At 45.4% G+C, this 16,519-nt stretch overlaps 1 protein-coding gene across 1 annotated transcript; it reads right to left on the bottom strand.

Annotated features, from left to right (window-relative positions):
- Positions 1 to 521: 521 nt before the first annotated feature.
- Positions 522 to 5,522, bottom strand: LOC139432501 (uncharacterized). Its single transcript, XM_071201196.1, has one exon. The coding sequence runs from the start codon at positions 5,520 to 5,522 to the stop codon at positions 522 to 524; it is 5,001 nt and encodes a 1,666-aa protein (XP_071057297.1).
- Between the last annotated feature and the right edge of the window lie 10,997 nt (positions 5,523 to 16,519).

The raw sequence follows: 16,519 nt of genomic DNA, 5'->3' as shown, positions 1-16,519 counted from the left end.
TTATAAGCGATAGATGGCGCACGCGAAAATTTTAAATCGTGTGGGCCATCTGGTGAAATGTGGTGAAATTGAAAAGAAGGTGGTTTGTCTGATGACCCGTAGACGGCACTGTCATATTTTTAAAATTGAAATTTATCGGACAAAGTATAGATGAGGTTGTTATATTTAAAAATTTAAATTAATCCGACGGACCGAACTTACCCCAAGTGTGTCCAAATGTCCACAATAGATGCCAAATATGTCTAAATATGTTCTCAAAAGACCCTAACTGATTCCAAGTACGTCTAGAACTGCAATAACTCGCAAAAATACTTACCTGAAATGTATTTTTTTTTTTTTTTTTTTTTTTTTAGGTAGGGGAAAACCATTTATTGGCACCGTTCGCTTAGCTCGATCGCGTTACGGTAGTGTGGGACTCCTGCCATCGCAGTTTACCCACTAAAAACCCCTTGTCTACATCAACACGCTCAAGCGTATCGCTGATGCAAAACTTAATTATCTAATAAATTGTAGTGGTATTTTCACTCGGTGTCTTCTACGCTCATTTCGCTTACGCTGCTGGATAGTTCTTCCACGTCCGATTCTATTTGTTGTTGAAGTCGCTGTCGTCGTTCTTCGTCGTCGTTTTCGATCCTCTCGGCCGCGGCGATAGCCTCTTCGACGTCGCGCTCGGTATACAAATCGACGTTCGCCGTGCGGTTCATCGCCATACATCTGCTAGACGTTACCGCCGCCTGGAATACTACGTTTCTCGTAAATTTCCTCCCGTTTCGGTATTTAAACGCCCCTTGTTTAACGCCGTTTTCGATGTGAAAATATAAATCGTCGTATCGACCGACCCTCGAGCATGCGACGTACAGCTGCCCGTGCGCGAAGCAGGGCTCTTTCAAATAAACGCCGACTTTCGAAAACGTTTGTCCTTGCGCTTTATTTATCGTCATTGCGAACGCAAGACGAACCGGAAATTGGAATCGCGTCATAGGCCTCGGTAACGTCGAATCTTTCACTTGCACTTTAACCTTCGGGATTCTCACGATGTCGTTTCTACAGGCCCCGGTTAAAATCTCCAATTCCAATTGATGATCGAACATCCTCAAAACTTTCAATCTGGTGCCGTTGCAGAGACCGCCCTCCAAATCCAAATTCCTTAGTAACATAACGACCACTCCCGCTTTAACGCGCAATTCGTGCGGCGGCAACGACGACGACTTAACCGAATTTAAATAATCCAACGGCACGTGAAATTCGTCACCCGGTTCGGCGTGATATTCGTCTACGCTATAATAGGTTTTCGATTCGCCAACTATCGAATCCAAAATCTTCTCGTTCACTTCGTGAACCGAATCGTTGGTCGGACATAAGACGGCTCTGTTGGATAAGTCTTCGTCGAGGAGGTCTTGTCCGAATATTTTGCGCAATAATAATTCTAAATTAGCCGTTAAACACCGTCTGGGTATCTCTACCAAATCGTCCGGGGCGCCGACGGATCCCGGCATATTTACGTGCGGTAATTTATTTTCTCCAAGTTTTAATAACCATTCACGAAACTCTATCTGATCCGGCAACACTCTCATGTTGACCGTTAATTTCATGTGACGCATTTTATTCCATAAATAACTGTTTATTAGCGATTGCGCTAAAATCTCGGCATTTCTCGCTCGCGGAATAACGGGCAACACTTGACGAAAATCTCCACCGAAGACGCATACCTTTCCTCCCATCGGACGATCGGACCGCATAACATCTTTTAAATATCTATCGACGGCGTGCAACGCGAAGATAGGCGACATCGGCGCCTCGTCCCAAACAATCAACTGCACGTCGTCTCTAATAAAAGCGGATTCGGGACTATCGACGGCAAATCCTGACACGGAATCTTCGTTTAATTGTAATGGTAATTTAAACGCTCTGTGCACGGTTTTTCCATTTTCTAACAGTACGGCCGCTATACCGGTCCACGCTACCGCGATGACACTCTTTCTGTATCGACGCAACACGTACTTCAACAGAGTATTATACAGGAACGTTTTTCCCGTGCCTCCAGGCCCGTCTACGTAAAATAAATTACGTCCGGTAAGTAATCCTACCATATTAAATTCGAATTCCTGCGTCACTTCGTCGAATACCCGCAATTGATCACCGTTTAATGACCTTCTGATTTCTTCTTGTTGTTCCTCTTCTCCTGCAACATCTTCATCCGCCGTTCTTCTCGCGTTTCGTAATGCTTCCTCGTCCACCGACGGTAATCCTATCGCCTGCAGCGTTTTCCCGTTTCGCAGTAGTTGCTCTTCGATTTCTCCCAACGCTTTAGCTTCCGCTAAGCTTTCGTCGTTACCGGCGTAAAGGAAATCATCCATTAACGCCATTCGGTGATTCAACCATAGTTGATTTAATTCTAACGCGGCATTATCTACGGCAACCAAACAAATAAGAGCAAATAGGCGCCTAAGACGTTTCGGAGGAGCGTTATTCGCCGCTTCGATCATGCAGCGATCGTATTCATCGACGCGTTCCAAAAGTCCCATTCTCCGGCAGGCTTCTTGAAATGTTTCGCATACCGTTTCGTTGACGGTTCTCAACGCTTCAAACGACGTGGCACCCGCTACGTGCGCCAATAGCATTCGAAGATAAAATTTTTCCATATCCGTGGGACTCACCTCCATCATCACGCCGATGACTTTACAGCGTTTACTTCTTCTTCTCCAACTGCCGTCGCGATCCTCCCACACGTAGTGTTCGGGTATCTCCGGATATTTAAGGTCTCTCGCGTCCGGATCGATCTGATTCAATCGAAAATATGCCATTAACTTTGTGGGTTTTCTAAGGGCCGCTTCAAAATCGGCATTTTCGGCATCGTCGTCTACGATGAACGTTTGTTCGTTTGGCATGTGTACGGCAAGTACAACGACGCTATGGGATTTATCATTTAATTTAAATTCAAACAAACGCCAAACCGCTTCCATCGAACTAACGTAGCGACATTCTAAATATCGGTCGATTTCGTTCCATTCCAAGACGTTCCTTTCGTTGCGCGATTCTATTGTAATACAATCCGGTCCTTTATGCACGTACTTATGCAAATATTTTACAGAGACCAACGATCCGCATATCTCGAAGTTTATGTGGCACTTATATTTCATCGCAGCGTACCTGCTGTAAGGAACGACGCTTCTATTATCGATTACCACATCTCCCATTTGGATCGATCGACCGTCGTACGGTCTCCTGTATTGCGGCTGTTGTATATGACCCACGTGCAATATCGTTTCTTCGCAAAAATCCTTGGGATATCTCTTCGTGCACGCTCCGTCGCGCATGCACGACGCGCCCGGATTGTTTTGGCCGCACGGACGGTGTATATAACAGTCGGCGACTATTCGATGTAATACGGGCTCTTCGTTTTCGTCCGGCAAACGGGCAGATATTAATTTATCTATATTTTCGACATCTTCAAATTTATCTTCGGGCCTCATCGTAACTAAAATGTGGGCGTGCGGTAAACCGCGTTTTTGAAATTCGATTGTGTACATGTAATTGAGCACGACTCCATAAAGTTGCTTATTGACGATGTCGTCGATGAATTCGTTTAATTTCGTTTTAAACACCCTCGCAACCAAGTCCGGGCGGTGCTCGTACTTTTGGGCGTATTCAAGATTGTTTTGAATTTCATCCCATTTCGGATTACAGGTCATTGTAATAAAGAGGTCGGGCTTACCGTGTCTGGCTACCATAGCTAACGCTTCCAAGTATTTTCGATTCTTGTATCTTATAGATCCCGTATGCGATGTGGGTAACACCCATATTTTGCCAATTCTGGTATCTGTACCTCTAAATTGGTCTTCCAAACGTCGTCGAACTACATCGGCCGACACGAGTCTAAATCTTTCTTGATTTTGCTTCAAATACCATAATTCGCTTGCTTCAGCTCTGACCCACGCGTCAACGATATATTGTTGAAACAGTTTTCCCGAATTATGCAAAATTGAAAATTCTTCCCGACACTGCAACCTATACTTGTAAAACTCCCTTATGGTAACGTTCTTCGCCGTATTCAGTTGATGCCGTAGCGTTACGTCGCAACCGTACTCTCCGTACGGAAAAAGCAACGGATATACCATCGGATCGGCTAATTTATTCAAATTTTTTAATTCGTGTTGTGCGTTTCTACTCTTCGGATATATTTTTAAATCTACGTCGAACGGCGGCTCATTTCCGACAAATACGGCCGCCACGTCACTGCGACTCTCCGGTAAATTGTGAGTTCTCAAGTCGTCGCGTATATTTTTTTTAAAACCCACCACTACGTTTTCTACGTCAACGCCTTCAACTCTTCGTCTTTCTTCTAAAACTTCTTTGACGGTCCTGTACGACGATACCCACACGTTGTCGCGACGTAACGTATTTTCGATAATGTCGACGACCTCTCGCACAACTCTATCTCCAATTTTTTGCATACGCCGTTCGATCGCGTCATCGGCATCGATAAAATAATATTGATTCCCCCTCGGATTTGCGAAATCTTCCGCGTCGGGAATTGGATTTGCAAAATGGTATATTTGCCCGCATATTGTAAAGGACCACGCTCCTTGCCCAACGTTCACGCCGTCCGGTATCGAGGCGGTAAAAGATGCCATCGCAAACAGGCCGTTAATCGCTCTAATGTTTTCCCTATAATTCCTACCCATCGCGTCTCTCTCAACCAATAATGTTCTGATTTCCTCCGGGCAACGACGTAACTCCGGCAAGCGTACGTCTCCATCTTTACAGCATAACATTCTCCTCTGGGATCTGGTTGTAATTTCTTTGGTAAAATATTTCGCGTTGCAGTGTCTACAAACATCATCCAAAACGCCGATATTATACAGCGCGACAGCCGTCTCGACGGACTCGTTCAACGTAAGCGCCTTTCTATACGTCACTTTGTGCGGAATCTCCGCGTGACGTCTTCTACCGGCTTGCGGTTGTCTTGACGGTTGCATCACAATCGGTGATCTTCTCGATCGACGAATTCTCGTGGAGGGTTGCGACGCTCGCGCGCTCACTTCCGCTCTTCGTAATTCCTCTTCCTCCTCTTCTTCTTCCTCTTCCCTTACAATTCTTAATGCGGGACGAGCTTGCAATCCGGACGGTCCCGCTATGGCAAAATCTGCTTGCGCGCGGCTCCTCTGAGAGATCATCACGTACGGTCTACGTGATTCCGCTTTTGTTTGCTGGCCCGGCTGAGAAATTTCGCATTCCTCTATCTCGCCCTCTCCTAAACGGGGTATTACCACGGCCGACGACGGTCCCGGCAGAGGTTCCATCGTTGTTACAGTAGCTTCTTCCGCCCGTGCACGGCTCTCAGGATTTACCGGTACGTTCACCTCTAACCGCTCCAAAACGACAACTGGTCGCCGTAACGCTGCTTCGCTTTTTGGCGATAAAATTTCTCTGTTCGCCGTATTAATATTTCTCTGCGACCTCCTCGTCGCTTGCGAACTATATTTTCCACTACTCGACAATTTAGCTTTCGACCGAACCATTTTATCACGATTTTTATTTAGCACTATTTAATTTAATTTAAATTAAATTTAATGTTTATTAATAATAAAAAAAATTACCTAAATTTAAATATAAAACTTACAAAATCCTAAAAACTTAGTTAAAGTTGAAATACAAAATGAATTAAACAAATATTATTAAAAAAAATTAACAATTAATTTTTTTAAACTTAAACAAACGAAATAAACAAAAATCGTAAGTGAAAGTAAAACGCAAAAATGAATTAAATTATTACAAATTAAATGTAAGAAATCAAAAACTTATTCTTTACAATAAGAAAGATAAAAAAATTAAATAAATTATTCCACTTACCCAATCAGTAGAATAAACCTTTATAGAAAAGTTGATACTGCCACACCGCTAAAACACTTAAAAACTAAAAAAAAAAACTATTAACATACAAATTAATTATCACTAAAAACACTTTTATGCACTTTTTTGCAATGAAAATTGCAGGGATTCTAACTTTTACCAATATCCGAACTGATCAGAATATTAAAGCAAAAATTAAATAAGGTGTACTCCGTCTCGATAAACTCGACGAACTGCGACCAAACGAAGAGCGTTGCCGCCTTTTACTCTGGTTCAAGCGTCTTAAAACCGGTTCAAACCACTTTAATCCGATACATATTGCGAACACCTGTTGTTTGTTAACGTATTTTCGTGAGAAAGTTTGAGTTATAACTTTCTCACGAAAATACGAAAATAAAATAAATGAGTTAAATAAAATTTATTTTACAAAATAAAATAAAATATTTTAAATATTAATATTATAAATAAATATTATATTATATTTATTATTAATTGTTAATTGAAATCTTAAATGATAATTTAACATAACAATTGAATTCAAACGTGTCTAAACGTGTTCAACTAATTCATTTTTTGCCAAAATTTTCCTAACTGGTTCTACGTGTGTCCAAATGATCTAAACTGATTCAAAATATGACCAAATGCCTCCAACTGACTCCAAGTATGCCCAATGTTATGAACTGATTCCAATTGGTTTTAACTGCATGTCTAAATGACCCCAACCGATTTCAAATGTGCCTAAATGTATCCAACTAATTTCAGGTGTATCTAAATGTGTGTCTAAATTAACCGAACTGATTTTAAGTGTGTCCAAATGTCCCCAACTTACTGTAAGTGTGTCCAAACGCCCTCAAACTCTTCGAAGTGTATCAAAATATGTGTCTAAATGGCCCCAACTGGTTCTAAAGGTATCTAAATAACCCCAACTGAATCCAAGTGTGTCTAAATGTTTTCAACTGCTTCAACGTGTGTCCAAATGTCCTGAAGTAATTCCAAATGTGTCTAAATGTGTGTCCAAATGTCCTCAATTGATTCTAGGTATGTCTAAATGTTTCCAACTGCTTCAACGTGTGTCCAAATGTCCCGAAATATTTCCAAATGAAATATTGTTATTAATATAATGTCTCCAACTAATTCCAGGTGTGCCCAAATATACCCAACTCATTCCAGATGTGTCTAAATATGTGTCTAAATTAACCCAACAGACTTTAAGTGTGTCCAAATGTGTACAACTTCCCCCAAGTATGTCCAAGTGTCCTCAACTGATTCCAAGTGTGTCTAAACGTCTCCAACTGCTTCAACGTGTGGCCAAATGTCTCGTAGCAATACCAAACGGTCTTAATGTTCCCAAGAGATTCCAAGTATGTCAGAATGTCCCGCGCTGATTCGAAATGTTTCAAAGTGTCCCCAAGTGATTCCAAATGTGTCTAAATGAGTGTCCAAATGTCCTCAATTGATTCTAAGTATGTCTAAATGTTTCCAACTGCTTCAACGTGTGTCCAAATGTCTCGAAATATTTCCAAATGAAATATTGCTATTAATATAATGTCCCCAACTGATTCCAGGTGTGTCTAAATATCCTCAACTCATTCCAGGTGTGTCTAAATATGTGTCCAAATTAACCCAACAAATTTCAAGTGTGTCCAAATGTGTCCAACTTCCCCCAAGTGTGTCTAAATGTCTCCAACTGCTTCAACGTGTGGCCAAATGTCCCGAAGTAATACCAAATGGTCTAAATGTTCACAACAGATTCCAAGTATATCAAAATGTCCCGAGCTGATTCGAAATGTTTCAAAGTGTTCCCAAGTGATTCCAAATGTGTCTAAATGTGTGGCCAAATGTCCTCAACTGATTCCAAGTATGTCTAAATGTTTCCAACTGTTTCAACGTGTGTCCAAATGTCTCGAAATATTTCCAAATGAAATATTACTATTAATATAATGTCCCCAACTGATTCCAGGTGTGTCTAAATATACTCAACTCATTCCAGTTGTGTCTAAATGTGTGTCCAAATTAACCCAACAAATTTCAAGTGTGTCCAAATGTGTCCAACTTCCCCCAAGTGTGTCTAAATGTCTCCAACTGCTTCAACGTGTGGCCAAATGTCCCGAAGTAATACCAAATGGTCTAAATGTTCACAACAGATTCCAAGTATATCAAAATGTCCCGAGCTGATTCGAAATGTTTCAAAGTGTTCCCAAGTGATTCCAAATGTGTCTAAATGTGTGGCCAAATGTCCTCAACTGATTCCAAGTATGTCTAAATGTTTCCAACTGCTTCAACGTGTGTCCAAATGTCTCGAAATATTTCCAAATGAAATATTGCTATTAATATAATGTCCCCAACTGATTCCAGGTGTGTCTAAATATACTCAACTGATTCCAAGTATGTCCAAATGTCTCCAACTGCCTCAATGTGTGTCCAAATGTCCCGAAATGTTTCCAAAAGTGTCTAAAAGTTCCCTACAGCTTTCAAGTGTGTAACCATGACCCCAGCTGATTCGAAATGTATAAAAGTGTTCCCAACTGACTAAATATGTCCAAACGTCTTCAACTGCTTCAAAGTATGTCTAATTGTCTCCAACTGCATCAGCGTATGTCCAAGTGTCCCGAAATATTTCTAAACGTGTTTAATTGTGCTCAACAAATTTCGCGTCTGTCCAAATGTTTCCAACTGACTTCAAGTCTGTCCAAATGTTCTCAATCGAGCCATTGGCATGCAGTTTCTGCAAAAAAAAAAAAAAAAAAAATCTGCGCATGCGCGGACCGTTCCCATTGAGTAGTAGGATGTGAGTCCAAATGTCCTCAACCGGTTCCAAGTATGTCTAAATATTCCCAACTGATTAAAAGTGTGTCAAAATGACAATAATTGATACCAAATACAGTTATATGCGTAATCCCACTGAATAGTAGAGGCCCGCGGACGGTCTCGAAAGACGCGGGCCGACGCGGCGCTTACGACGGTGACGTCCGTTCCGCGATAGGTGTCGTCGATAAAATTTTATCGCGTCATAACCGTCGATCGAAAATACTCGCAACCCAACCGGTGAAAAAAAAATCGCCTGGTACCGCGAAGTAGGCCTCGGCGCGGGCTATCCGATGACCGTATTCGCGCATGCACGAGAAATTTCCTTGACCGTTTTTTTTCATCGGGAAAAACCGACTTTCGAAATTTTCGTTGCGCATGCGCCCTTCCGATGCGCATTCGCGAGCCGAGTACGGCGCGACAAACCGTTTTGCGATCGGACTCGCCGTTTGGGAGCACCGCCGTTTTGTTGTCCAGCTCATGTTCTCCGTTAGTGGGTTTAGACAATCGATCCACAAAATCGCAGAAAGGAAATTTGGTAAGCGAAAAAAATCTTTTCTCCACGTTCCTACGATGCAGTGGGAACAGGAAATCGGTAAACAGGCCCGCGCATGCGCAGAAATTTTTTGGAAAAAAAAAAAAAAAAAAAATCGAAAAATTTTTTTTTGGGTTCCAACGCGCGCGGAAGGACCTCCGGATCGCCACGTAACGGTCAGAATAAAATTTGAAGTCGCCGATCGAAAGTTATGCGCTTTCGAAGTTTTGGCGACGCACTTTTTCCGTGGTTTGAATGATCTCGGAATCTACCGGGCCGATCGGGGAACGGGGCACACCGACGGATAGCCAAAGGACCCATGATGTCCATAGGCATATTTTTATTTCCGTGGAATTTTCCGTTTCCGAGCTCTGCACTTCCAAAGTCGAAGGTTTCCAAAATTTGACTTTTTCGAGCGGATAAAACGACAGAGGCTCGCGACCGTTCGACGTAGAGGCCCGCGGACGGTCTCGAAAGACGCGGGCCGACGCGGCGCTTACGACGGTGACGTCCGTTCCGCGATAGGTGTCGTCGATAAAATTTTATCGCGTCATAACCGTCGATCGAAAATACTCGCAACCCAACCGGTGAAAAAAAAATCGCCTGGTACCGCGAAGTAGGCCTCGGCGCGGGCTATCCGATGACCGTATTCGCGCATGCACGAGAAATTTCCTTGACCGTTTTTTTTCATCGGGAAAAACCGACTTTCGAAATTTTCGTTGCGCATGCGCCCTTCCGATGCGCATTCGCGAGTCGAGTACGGCGCGACAAACCGTTTTGCGATCGGACTCGCCGTTTGGGAGCACCGCCGTTTTGTTGTCCAGCTCATGTTCTCCGTTAGTGGGTTTAGACAATCGATCCACAAAATCGCAGAAAGGAAATTTGGTAAGCGAAAAAAATCTTTTCTCCACGTTCCTACGATGCAGTGGGAACAGGAAATCGGTAAACAGGCCCGCGCATGCGCAGAAATTTTTTGGAAAAAAAAAAAAAAAAAAAAATCGAAAAATTTTTTTTTGGGTTCCAACGCGCGCGGAAGGACCTCCGGATCGCCACGTAACGGTCAGAATAAAATTTGAAGTCGCCGATCGAAAGTTATGCGCTTTCGAAGTTTTGGCGACGCACTTTTTCCGTGGTTTGAATGATCTCGGAATCTACCGGGCCGATCGGGGAACGGGGCACACCGACGGATAGCCAAAGGACCCATGATGTCCATAGGCATATTTTTATTTCCGTGGAATTTTCCGTTTCCGAGCTCTGCACTTCCAAAGTCGAAGGTTTCCAAAATTTGACTTTTTCGAGCGGATAAAACGACAGAGGCTCGCGACCGTTCGACGTAGAGGCCCGCGGACGGTCTCGAAAGACGCGGGCCGACGCGGCGCTTACGACGGTGACGTCCGTTCCGCGATAGGTGTCGTCGATAAAATTTTATCGCGTCATAACCGTCGATCGAAAATACTCGCAACCCAACCGGTGAAAAAAAAATCGCCTGGTACCGCGAAGTAGGCCTCGGCGCGGGCTATCCGATGACCGTATTCGCGCATGCACGAGAAATTTCCTTGACCGTTTTTTTTCATCGGGAAAAACCGACTTTCGAAATTTTCGTTGCGCATGCGCCCTTCCGATGCGCATTCGCGAGTCGAGTACGGCGCGACAAACCGTTTTGCGATCGGACTCGCCGTTTGGGAGCACCGCCGTTTTGTTGTCCAGCTCATGTTCTCCGTTAGTGGGTTTAGACAATCGATCCACAAAATCGCAGAAAGGAAATTTGGTAAGCGAAAAAAATCTTTTCTCCACGTTCCTACGATGCAGTGGGAACAGGAAATCGGTAAACAGGCCCGCGCATGCGCAGAAATTTTTTGGAAAAAAAAAAAAAAAAAAATCGAAAAATTTTTTTTTGGGTTCCAACGCGCGCGGAAGGACCTCCGGATCGCCACGTAACGGTCAGAATAAAATTTGAAGTCGCCGATCGAAAGTTATGCGCTTTCGAAGTTTTGGCGACGCACTTTTTCCGTGGTTTGAATGATCTCGGAATCTACCGGGCCGATCGGGGAACGGGGCACACCGACGGATAGCCAAAGGACCCATGATGTCCATAGGCATATTTTTATTTCCGTGGAATTTTCCGTTTCCGAGCTCTGCACTTCCAAAGTCGAAGGTTTCCAAAATTTGACTTTTTCGAGCGGATAAAACGACAGAGGCTCGCGACCGTTCGACGTAGAGGCCCGCGGACGGTCTCGAAAGACGCGGGCCGACGCGGCGCTTACGACGGTGACGTCCGTTCCGCGATAGGTGTCGTCGATAAAATTTTATCGCGTCATAACCGTCGATCGAAAATACTCGCAACCCAACCGGTGAAAAAAAAATCGCCTGGTACCGCGAAGTAGGCCTCGGCGCGGGCTATCCGATGACCGTATTCGCGCATGCACGAGAAATTTCCTTGACCGTTTTTTTTCATCGGGAAAAACCGACTTTCGAAATTTTCGTTGCGCATGCGCCCTTCCGATGCGCATTCGCGAGCCGAGTACGGCGCGACAAACCGTTTTGCGATCGGACTCGCCGTTTGGGAGCACCGCCGTTTTGTTGTCCAGCTCATGTTCTCCGTTAGTGGGTTTAGACAATCGATCCACAAAATCGCAGAAAGGAAATTTGGTAAGCGAAAAAAATCTTTTCTCCACGTTCCTACGATGCAGTGGGAACAGGAAATCGGTAAACAGGCCCGCGCATGCGCAGAAATTTTTTGGAAAAAAAAAAAAAAAAAAAATCGAAAAATTTTTTTTTGGGTTCCAACGCGCGCGGAAGGACCTCCGGATCGCCACGTAACGGTCAGAATAAAATTTGAAGTCGCCGATCGAAAGTTATGCGCTTTCGAAGTTTTGGCGACGCACTTTTTCCGTGGTTTGAATGATCTCGGAATCTACCGGGCCGATCGGGGAACGGGGCACACCGACGGATAGCCAAAGGACCCATGATGTCCATAGGCATATTTTTATTTCCGTGGAATTTTCCGTTTCCGAGCTCTGCACTTCCAAAGTCGAAGGTTTCCAAAATTTGACTTTTTCGAGCGGATAAAACGACAGAGGCTCGCGACCGTTCGACGTAGAGGCCCGCGGACGGTCTCGAAAGACGCGGGCCGACGCGGCGCTTACGACGGTGACGTCCGTTCCGCGATAGGTGTCGTCGATAAAATTTTATCGCGTCATAACCGTCGATCGAAAATACTCGCAACCCAACCGGTGAAAAAAAAATCGCCTGGTACCGCGAAGTAGGCCTCGGCGCGGGCTATCCGATGACCGTATTCGCGCATGCACGAGAAATTTCCTTGACCGTTTTTTTTCATCGGGAAAAACCGACTTTCGAAATTTTCGTTGCGCATGCGCCCTTCCGATGCGCATTCGCGAGCCGAGTACGGCGCGACAAACCGTTTTGCGATCGGACTCGCCGTTTGGGAGCACCGCCGTTTTGTTGTCCAGCTCATGTTCTCCGTTAGTGGGTTTAGACAATCGATCCACAAAATCGCAGAAAGGAAATTTGGTAAGCGAAAAAAATCTTTTCTCCACGTTCCTACGATGCAGTGGGAACAGGAAATCGGTAAACAGGCCCGCGCATGCGCAGAAATTTTTTGGAAAAAAAAAAAAAAAAAAAAATCGAAAAATTTTTTTTTGGGTTCCAACGCGCGCGGAAGGACCTCCGGATCGCCACGTAACGGTCAGAATAAAATTTGAAGTCGCCGATCGAAAGTTATGCGCTTTCGAAGTTTTGGCGACGCACTTTTTCCGTGGTTTGAATGATCTCGGAATCTACCGGGCCGATCGGGGAACGGGGCACACCGACGGATAGCCAAAGGACCCATGATGTCCATAGGCATATTTTTATTTCCGTGGAATTTTCCGTTTCCGAGCTCTGCACTTCCAAAGTCGAAGGTTTCCAAAATTTGACTTTTTCGAGCGGATAAAACGACAGAGGCTCGCGACCGTTCGACGTAGAGGCCCGCGGACGGTCTCGAAAGACGCGGGCCGACGCGGCGCTTACGACGGTGACGTCCGTTCCGCGATAGGTGTCGTCGATAAAATTTTATCGCGTCATAACCGTCGATCGAAAATACTCGCAACCCAACCGGTGAAAAAAAAATCGCCTGGTACCGCGAAGTAGGCCTCGGCGCGGGCTATCCGATGACCGTATTCGCGCATGCACGAGAAATTTCCTTGACCGTTTTTTTTCATCGGGAAAAACCGACTTTCGAAATTTTCGTTGCGCATGCGCCCTTCCGATGCGCATTCGCGAGCCGAGTACGGCGCGACAAACCGTTTTGCGATCGGACTCGCCGTTTGGGAGCACCGCCGTTTTGTTGTCCAGCTCATGTTCTCCGTTAGTGGGTTTAGACAATCGATCCACAAAATCGCAGAAAGGAAATTTGGTAAGCGAAAAAAATCTTTTCTCCACGTTCCTACGATGCAGTGGGAACAGGAAATCGGTAAACAGGCCCGCGCATGCGCAGAAATTTTTTGGAAAAAAAAAAAAAAAAAAAAATCGAAAAATTTTTTTTTGGGTTCCAACGCGCGCGGAAGGACCTCCGGATCGCCACGTAACGGTCAGAATAAAATTTGAAGTCGCCGATCGAAAGTTATGCGCTTTCGAAGTTTTGGCGACGCACTTTTTCCGTGGTTTGAATGATCTCGGAATCTACCGGGCCGATCGGGGAACGGGGCACACCGACGGATAGCCAAAGGACCCATGATGTCCATAGGCATATTTTTATTTCCGTGGAATTTTCCGTTTCCGAGCTCTGCACTTCCAAAGTCGAAGGTTTCCAAAATTTGACTTTTTCGAGCGGATAAAACGACAGAGGCTCGCGACCGTTCGACGTAGAGGCCCGCGGACGGTCTCGAAAGACGCGGGCCGACGCGGCGCTTACGACGGTGACGTCCGTTCCGCGATAGGTGTCGTCGATAAAATTTTATCGCGTCATAACCGTCGATCGAAAATACTCGCAACCCAACCGGTGAAAAAAAAATCGCCTGGTACCGCGAAGTAGGCCTCGGCGCGGGCTATCCGATGACCGTATTCGCGCATGCACGAGAAATTTCCTTGACCGTTTTTTTTCATCGGGAAAAACCGACTTTCGAAATTTTCGTTGCGCATGCGCCCTTCCGATGCGCATTCGCGAGCCGAGTACGGCGCGACAAACCGTTTTGCGATCGGACTCGCCGTTTGGGAGCACCGCCGTTTTGTTGTCCAGCTCATGTTCTCCGTTAGTGGGTTTAGACAATCGATCCACAAAATCGCAGAAAGGAAATTTGGTAAGCGAAAAAAATCTTTTCTCCACGTTCCTACGATGCAGTGGGAACAGGAAATCGGTAAACAGGCCCGCGCATGCGCAGAAATTTTTTGGAAAAAAAAAAAAAAAAAAAAATCGAAAAATTTTTTTTTGGGTTCCAACGCGCGCGGAAGGACCTCCGGATCGCCACGTAACGGTCAGAATAAAATTTGAAGTCGCCGATCGAAAGTTATGCGCTTTCGAAGTTTTGGCGACGCACTTTTTCCGTGGTTTGAATGATCTCGGAATCTACCGGGCCGATCGGGGAACGGGGCACACCGACGGATAGCCAAAGGACCCATGATGTCCATAGGCATATTTTTATTTCCGTGGAATTTTCCGTTTCCGAGCTCTGCACTTCCAAAGTCGAAGGTTTCCAAAATTTGACTTTTTCGAGCGGATAAAACGACAGAGGCTCGCGACCGTTCGACGTAGAGGCCCGCGGACGGTCTCGAAAGACGCGGGCCGACGCGGCGCTTACGACGGTGACGTCCGTTCCGCGATAGGTGTCGTCGATAAAATTTTATCGCGTCATAACCGTCGATCGAAAATACTCGCAACCCAACCGGTGAAAAAAAAATCGCCTGGTACCGCGAAGTAGGCCTCGGCGCGGGCTATCCGATGACCGTATTCGCGCATGCACGAGAAATTTCCTTGACCGTTTTTTTTCATCGGGAAAAACCGACTTTCGAAATTTTCGTTGCGCATGCGCCCTTCCGATGCGCATTCGCGAGCCGAGTACGGCGCGACAAACCGTTTTGCGATCGGACTCGCCGTTTGGGAGCACCGCCGTTTTGTTGTCCAGCTCATGTTCTCCGTTAGTGGGTTTAGACAATCGATCCACAAAATCGCAGAAAGGAAATTTGGTAAGCGAAAAAAATCTTTTCTCCACGTTCCTACGATGCAGTGGGAACAGGAAATCGGTAAACAGGCCCGCGCATGCGCAGAAATTTTTTGGAAAAAAAAAAAAAAAAAAAAATCGAAAAATTTTTTTTTGGGTTCCAACGCGCGCGGAAGGACCTCCGGATCGCCACGTAACGGTCAGAATAAAATTTGAAGTCGCCGATCGAAAGTTATGCGCTTTCGAAGTTTTGGCGACGCACTTTTTCCGTGGTTTGAATGATCTCGGAATCTACCGGGCCGATCGGGGAACGGGGCACACCGACGGATAGCCAAAGGACCCATGATGTCCATAGGCATATTTTTATTTCCGTGGAATTTTCCGTTTCCGAGCTCTGCACTTCCAAAGTCGAAGGTTTCCAAAATTTGACTTTTTCGAGCGGATAAAACGACAGAGGCTCGCGACCGTTCGACGTAGAGGCCCGCGGACGGTCTCGAAAGACGCGGGCCGACGCGGCGCTTACGACGGTGACGTCCGTTCCGCGATAGGTGTCGTCGATAAAATTTTATCGCGTCATAACCGTCGATCGAAAATACTCGCAACCCAACCGGTGAAAAAAAAATCGCCTGGTACCGCGAAGTAGGCCTCGGCGCGGGCTATCCGATGACCGTATTCGCGCATGCACGAGAAATTTCCTTGACCGTTTTTTTTCATCGGGAAAAACCGACTTTCGAAATTTTCGTTGCGCATGCGCCCTTCCGATGCGCATTCGCGAGCCGAGTACGGCGCGACAAACCGTTTTGCGATCGGACTCGCCGTTTGGGAGCACCGCCGTTTTGTTGTCCAGCTCATGTTCTCCGTTAGTGGGTTTAGACAATCGATCCACAAAATCGCAGAAAGGAAATTTGGTAAGCGAAAAAAATCTTTTCTCCACGTTCCTACGATGCAGTGGGAACAGGAAATCGGTAAACAGGCCCGCGCATGCGCAGAAATTTTTTGGAAAAAAAAAAAAAAAAAAAAATCGAAAAATTTTTTTTTGGGTTCCAACGCGCGCGGAAGGACCTCCGGATCGCCACGTAACGGTCAGAATAAAATTTGAAGTCGCCGATCGAAAGTTATGCGCTTTCGAAGTTTTGGCGACGCACTTTTTCCGTGGTTTGAATGATCTCGG

This window comes from Onthophagus taurus, unplaced genomic scaffold (genome assembly GCF_036711975.1).
Source record: "Onthophagus taurus isolate NC unplaced genomic scaffold, IU_Otau_3.0 ScKx7SY_19, whole genome shotgun sequence".
Taxonomy (NCBI): Eukaryota; Metazoa; Arthropoda; class Insecta; order Coleoptera; family Scarabaeidae; genus Onthophagus; species Onthophagus taurus.
This window is presented reverse-complemented; position numbering and strand designations above follow the sequence as displayed.

Coding starts and splice junctions, on each gene's coding strand:
- LOC139432501 (XM_071201196.1), bottom strand. CDS start 5,522: ATGGTTCGGTCGAAAGCTAAATTGTCGAGTAGTGGAAAATATAGTTCG.